General features: G+C 39.9%; 1 protein-coding gene across 1 annotated transcript; it reads right to left on the bottom strand.

Moving 5' to 3' along the window:
* Positions 1-439: 439 nt before the first annotated feature.
* Positions 440-6,621, bottom strand: LOC124631720 (von Willebrand factor D and EGF domain-containing protein-like). The gene is made up of 6 exons (XM_047166279.1): positions 6,478-6,621; positions 2,480-2,609; positions 2,306-2,370; positions 1,175-2,212; positions 984-1,093; positions 440-571 (listed from the first exon to the last, which is right to left on the bottom strand). The coding sequence occupies exons 1-6, from the start codon at positions 6,558-6,560 to the stop codon at positions 474-476; spliced, it is 1,524 nt and encodes a 507-aa protein (XP_047022235.1). The 5' UTR covers positions 6,561-6,621; the 3' UTR covers positions 440-473.
* Positions 6,622-7,648: the final 1,027 nt, after the last annotated feature.

Raw genomic sequence — 7,648 nt, 5'->3', positions numbered from 1 at the left:
CGAATGCCCACATTCTATTTAAAGATCTCTCTAGGCGGCTGGTTGACACTTCTCGTGACCAGAAGGCTGGCTATTACCTCGGACAAAGAATCAGCATGGCGATCCAACGAGGTAATGCTGCCAGCCTCTTGGGCACGCTCCCAGTTGACAGCTATGGGGACGAATTTTTTGACGCTTTTTAGTTGTTTGTTTTACTAGGATCGTTTTTGAAAATAATACTTATCTATACTAATATTATAAAGCTGAAGAGTTTGTTTGTTTGTTTGAACGCGCTAATCTCAGGAACTACTGGTCCGATTTGAACAATTCTTTCGGTGTTAGATAGCCCATTTATCGAGGAAGGCTATAGACTACTTTTTATCCGGGTTCGTGCAGAGGTTCCCACGGGATGCGGGTGAAACCGCTGGCAGAAGCTAGTGAAAAAATAAAATAAACAATTACAGAAATTACTTACATTTATTTAATTAATCAAATTACAGTTCAGAGTTTTTAGTAATGTCGTAGCTACCTCGGTGTCTATGTAATGATGTTGATGTATTTACTTCTTGAGACGGTAGTATCACGGTTCCATCTGAAATTAATAAAAAAAAATATTAATCATCACACATTATGCATTTTGTACGTGTAACTGGATAATATGTTGGATGTAGTCAAAAGTTGATTCAAAGTTTTTGGAGATCTTACTTTTAAAATTAACCTCTATTACTTTCAACTTTCATTAAATTCAATTTAATAGTTTTTTCCGTGGGTATTACTTACACTGTACTACTAACTACGTGCAAATATCCTTACAAACTTTCGAATTTATATTATTAGTGGGATATGTTGATTCATATTCTCACTTTAGATTAATTAAGCATAACAGGTGTGAACCTACAATCTCATTGAATTGGTAGTGCTGTCAACTTAGGTAATGTTAGCTACCTACGTCATTTGATTATCTAATCGAGGAAAAAAATAAAGTTATTAATAAGGAGACTCACCGTCTTCAAGAGTTTGATACCTTCTGACCCGTCTGAAGTACACAACGAGTGCCGCCACCAGAACAGCAATGAGCAGTGTGACTAGAACATACACCCAAGCAGAAGACCCTCTGAAAACGAACAATTAAAGTAGTTCAGTTCTTCAAATACAATGATGCGTATAGAATAAGGCTTTGACGATATTCACTTACTTGCTTGCAGCACCTTTGCTCTTATCTTTAGAAGTCTCATCCTTCATGCACGTGCCGTTAATAGTTTTATACCATCCTGAATCACAGACACAGGAGCCGGGTTCGACGCAGGTACCATTTGGACATCCATTTTCACAGTGTGGCTTACAAACGTTCTTCTCAGATTCTACATAGCCATCGAGGCATTCACAAGTGTCTGGAGATACACAAGTCCCATTGACGCAAGGCTTGCTACATACAGGTACACAAGTCTCATTCATGATGTCATGAGTGGGTCTCATCTCCCACCCTGGATAGCAAACGCAAGTGTGTGGACTCACGCAAGTGCCATTTTGACACGAATCTGAACAGTAGGGTACACAAATATTATTTACATCTGACTTTTCGTAGCCGGGCAGACATTCGCAGGTATTCGGAGCAATACATGTGCCATTGACACACGGCTTGCTGCAAATCGGTTGACAAGATTTGACCTTAGAAGGAGATTGGACCATTTGCCATCCTGCGTCGCAGACACAAGTCTCGGGTGCTACACAACTTCCGTGAGGACAGCCACCGGAGCAGTAAGGTTTGCAACTATACGGGCTAGACTTTATATATCCTTTTAGACACTGACAGTGCTCTGGTTCTACACAGTTGCTGTTTATACAGGTGCTTGAACATACAGGTTGACAGGTTTTGTCGCCAGATATTTTCCAGCCTCGGTCACAAACACAGACGTTGCCAACGCAAGTGCCGTGATCACATCTATCCGTGCAACGCTTGCACGTATCTGGGGCTACGCAGAGGCTGTTAACACAAGGCGGGTTGCAAACTGGTTCACAAGTACCGTCCTTGTTAGTTCGGTACCCTCTGTCACATTGGCATTTGTCTGGAGCAACGCAAGTGCCATTTCTTCCACATGGTGTGCTGCAGTGAGGCAGGCAGTTGTACTGGTTTGCAGGGTCCAACGTATAGCCTTTGTAACAAAGGCACTTCTCTGGACCTTTGCACTCGCCATGTATGCAAAGCTTTGAGCATTTCGGTTTACAGACCAGTCTGGAAAAAAACAGGAATTATATTATTTATTATTATTTATATTGTTTTGCCTTATCAGAATTTGGCCAAATATGCAGGTCTATTTTTACTTACGTAGAATAAGTAGTATCTCTCTCATAACCGGAGCAGCAGGACAATTTCGATGACGTCACATATTTCTGGAAGAAAAATAAGAAAATATGATTAATTATAGATTGACGATCGTGTACACAGAAAGCACGCATTGACCCCAAAGTAGGAAAAGGCTAAGCGGATAGTGAGACTTACTGTAACATTATGGCCTGCTATGTAAGTGTAGACTTGTTTAACTTTTTTACAATCACTGCCCGTACAGCTTCGATCTGGCACCCAAACATCCATTGTCGCCCTGTACGTTTCGTATGAATTACGGTACCCCCTGAAAAATAATTTTGTAAATAAGTAAATGGAAACAAAACAACAACAAATAATTCATCTTACTTCTTACTTGTCTTACTTATATTATAAATGTCAAAGTTTGTGAGAATGTATGGATGTATGTTTGTTATTCAATCACGCAAAAACGGCTGAACCGACTTGATTGAAATTTGGTATGTAGATAGGTGATACCCTGGATTAACACATAGGCTACTTTTTATCCTGGTCAACCGGGGTGAAATTGTTTAACCAAGGTTAAAGTGGCTCCATCTGTGGTATATAAAATATAAAAAAAATTGATAAAGCAGCGAGGTGAAAAATAACACATATTAATTACCAACACACATAGATGGAGTTGTGAATTTTCCGCAATTCACCATTTCGAAAATTACACCCTGTGTACAATACACAGGGTGTAATTTTCCGATAGGTATTTTAATATTGTTTGTCAGTTTGCAGTGCCACATCAAAATCCCGCTATAATTGTTATCTTGATGCAAATCAAATTAATAGTTCTAAGCCAAATTTAAAACAGTGCCATCTAAAAATTTTTTTAATATTAACGTCGAAATTGATGACATTAACGAAACAATTAATTATTGTTTAAGGTCATGAAGATGGATCGATTTTCAACGTCTTAAGAATTTACTCTTCTCTCCGAGCCGATCTGTCTGAACGGACCCCTAAGCGTGAGTTTAGGTAAGTTTCTGTTGCTTTAGAAACAAGCTCAGACACAAAGTGCAGAATAAAGAAATGAGATCTCTCTCGATTTAATAGCATACGCACGTAAAATGCTTAATTGCCCCTGAAAACGTCACGCGTCGCATACCAGAGACATACTTACTTTCAACTTCTGATCACAAATACACTGTTCACTATTACGAACAGTGACAGTCAGATCCGAGCTACAAAGACAGAATTGCTATCAAACGTGTTTTCGCTAAATGTGCTATTATTTTTTTGCAAACATACATTCCAAACTCTGATCTCATGGAGGTGGCGCCCGGGTGTTACCACTGTGCGGACTGTGCACCCGGCCCTGGTTTAAGCCATGGTCTGGGGCGAGAGAAGAAATGGTATGACAAAGAATGAGGCGTCGTCGCGTTGGAGCGACTGAAAATTCCCACATCTCAGCCCGGCCGAAGCGGTAAGATACCAGGGTACCATACCGGGTGTTGAGAGACGACTCTCGGCCACTTCCGGCTCCTAGGAGACCCGTGTCTAATAGGCTCGTGTCAGCGATGCGCATTATTTCACGGGCCCCTCAAGGAGATTCAGCAAACCAGGGACCATTACAATCACATTGTCGCTGACAGAAGACTGCATTCTTGCAGTCACACTGTGAAGTGTGAAGTCAAACTGATGGCTGCGAATTACCTAACTTTCCAGGATGCCATGGAACGTGTTGCAAATTCCCAGGCCTTTGGGAGCTTGGTAATCCTTTTTTCCACCTTCACTTGAGTTTTATGGTACATGAATGAACAAATTAGAATAGTAATAAATTAGTTTTGGTCGCGGGGACTTGGTCTTCTTCATCACGTATTTGCCAACTCTTACTGCCATTATACTCACCCGCTTCTCTAACTTTATTGAAGGATCAACCAGATTGTTAGTTAGTTATAGGTAGTATGGTTAGTTATATTAACTACTCAACTACAGTCCGCTGTCGGACCTTTTTACATCAAGTCTGGAGAAGCTACATAAGACAATAGAGCTCTGATTGTCCCGAGGTGATCAAGTCAGGTTTGGTCTGTTCGCTCTTCAGAACTTTGAAAGCGGTTCGGTACTGTTGTCCTGTTTACGTGTCACACAAAATATGGTATTTAAACGTCCTCCGCAAGAGAGCGAACGTTTGTGCTATTTATATAGAGGCGAAATTTTACCGCTGTGCAGTTCTGACGCACAGTATACACATCACTTATATTTCTTCTGATCAGCTGGCCATCAAGAAGTGACAAGTTGTACATTACATTTCGAATCGTACATTTTGAAAAAATTGCAATCTTCAAGTACGAACACATGAATTGGACTCTCACAGATACATACACTTTGCCTGTTCGCGAAATAATGCAAACACTTCGGTAGAATCCCAACTTAACGTAGTGAGAGAGTGCACAGAAAATCCCCGTAATACAAGTGTTTCCCCCTGTAGTGACACTATGCATCTGACTGATGACTTTGTCATCATCCACCTACATATTTTCCAATTTTGTGGGTGTTGGCTTCCAGTCAAACCGAATCTGTTTGAGTACCAATATTTTACTTGGAGTGCCTGTCTGATCTCCTCAACCCAGTGAACTGGACACCACGTTATCCATGGTAAGACTGTTTGACAGACTTTCTGGCTTCTGATTAGCCGCAGCTGCTACAAATGACAGCTTTGTCAGACCTGTGTTTGTGTAATAATTTTTCAAATCGGTTGCTTAGATCCAGAGATTTCCACAACCTGACAAACTTTACTTCTTTTGCTTAGATAAATAGTCACACATCGTCGACACAACCTTGATCGATCAACCCGTGCTAAGTAGTCATTATTATTATACTGTCATATGAAAGAATACACTACAATAAGGATAAGTAGTAGATATTTTGACAATACTATATTGCCTACGCAGACGAAGTCGCGGGCAACAGCTAGTAATAAATAATTAAAAACCATATCATGTCATAATATCGATATACTCGGGACTGGTTCCCGAGCGCACATGGATGATGAAAACGGCTTGACCGATTTGGCTGAAAATGAGAGGGCAGGTAACTTAGACCCGGGAGCAGGTTTTATGATAGTTTTTGTCACCATCCGGCTACGGGAGGCGGGTGAAACCGCGGGCTAAAGCTAGTGACATACATAAATATACCTAGCCCATGTTATAAAAAGCCCATGTATCTTACAGTGAAATATTTTTCAATAGGTCTAGTGGAAAGATCAACGTGTGCTTCAGCCTCATAATGATAAGATTTTGCATTTTGAGTGAAATATATATCAAGGTCAACTAAGAGTATTGGGAAAACACTGGTGTTTTTTTTTTATACAAGTATTAATATGAAATCGCAAACACCGGATATTTCTCATGACGGCAATGATAATTGCGTATTAACCCGTTCATGTCCGATAATTTTGTTTATATTTAAACATTCAGCACAATATTATCTTCAAGTTCATTAAGGGTTTCGTTTTCATGGTGTTATTACTAAAATTTGACTCAAGAACACTGGGTATAATATACCTCACAGGTATACCACAGGTGACCTATGATTTATGAATATTATAAAGCTAAAGAATCTGTTTGTTTCAACAATCTCAAATCGAGAAAGGCTGTAGGGCCCTTAGGCTATTTTCTATCCAAGTGCGAGAAGTAGTTTCCATTGACACGGGTGAAACCTCCGGTGGAAGCTAGTTTGAACATATCTAAGTATTTTCCCACGCAAACCTGCAATTATTTGAAAAACGTTTTGATGGTACAACAAGCAGGTGAAATAATATTTTTAACTTAACCTAGCCACCGGAAAATAACTGGTTTTTAAACGAGGAATATCGCCCATGAGGTGGACTGCTCAGAAAAAAGGGGGAGTAAATGGTACATACATGAGTTCGTTAGAAAAACGGATGGAGTGAAGTTTGAGCTACACCTGAAGTGATTACCACGACCATAGACAAATGTATTAATTGCAATAAGGCATGTATAATTGCAGTAGCAATATATTATTCTTTAATTGTAAATTAGCATTTTTTCCACGTTAATTACATTGGACGACACCCCAAAAACGCCCCCCTTTTTGTCACTTCCTAGTTTTGTGAAAAGAAGAAGTGTTGATGAATAAACATGACACCGAAAATGAAGAAGAAGAATAACTCAAGATATACGCACCCTTCTGCCGTGGAGCAAACTTTATTTTCTGCATTAAGAACATTTAACAATTGTAAAAAAACAGTTAAAATTATCAAGAACATCGTTCTATCTCTGTAGCGCCACTGATACTGAATTATTTGGATTTAAATAAACAATCAAAGCCTTATCAAATATGCATCCTACATATTTACCGTTTTAGGGATCCGTAGAACAAATGTTTTGAAATTGCGATACGCTCCAGTTAGGTAAAGGCATGTAGAACAAAATGATTAGCGGAGATGTCACAACGCAAAATCTCTAAAGAAAGTAGCGCGCCAAATGTGGGTATTCGGGGGATGAGGAACGTTACTAGCAGCGCTCTTACACGCCTTCTATGGAACCCGCCCATTATTGTCAAAATAAATAATTTGAAATTAAACCTTTGACAGGGTTTGATTTGACAAAAAAGCCAAACGTCTCGTTATAAGTTCGGCCGTTCAGAGAATGCGTTCCTGACACCTATCAGTTAGTCAGGACTAGTGATGGGCACAACATAACACTGAGTTCGTTACCGTTCCCCCAAAATAAACCGCCGCATTATTTTAAGATTATTTTCGTTTTAAATTGGCGGAATCATTTAAAATTTATTTTTTAGTTATTTAAGTGGAAACCAAATAAAGGTAATATTCATATTATAAAATCGTTTTATTTATTCTTTGTTACAAAGTTACAATCTGTATTTCTATGCAATAAAGTAAGTACATTGAATTGAATGTGCGTACAGAATATTAATCAGACTCCGATTTGCTGGAGGAGGTGGTGTCTTCATCATCATCTTCGCCTACGTGTATAATTATATTAGGTATTATCAATAACAGAATCAATCCAGATATCTCGGTCAAAACCTTCCATAATCAGGTTTTTAGAGCTCTACCTCACTGGGACGCCATGGCGACGTCGCAAGCGGCACAGGTCTGGCTACTTCTGGCATCCAAATGTCGCCAAGTCGAGTGGCCATGGCGTCTCGACAGTCAATTGTTTACGTCGTCGCTCAAGATATTGCTAGCTAATTGGCGACCACATTGGCGACTGTGTGAGGGAGGTGCGCTTTACCGTGTACATTATAGTGGCTACTGTGGCCACGTCGCGTCGCCAAGTTGCCACGGTAGCCAGAAGCCACATAGGGAACTGTAGCTCGTGGCCACGCCTC

The sequence above is a fragment of the Helicoverpa zea genome, chromosome 7, assembly GCF_022581195.2.
Source record: "Helicoverpa zea isolate HzStark_Cry1AcR chromosome 7, ilHelZeax1.1, whole genome shotgun sequence".
Lineage (NCBI taxonomy): Eukaryota > Metazoa > Arthropoda > Insecta > Lepidoptera > Noctuidae > Helicoverpa > Helicoverpa zea.
The sequence above is the reverse complement of the archived record's forward strand: the minus strand, read 5'-3'. Positions and strand labels throughout refer to the sequence as shown.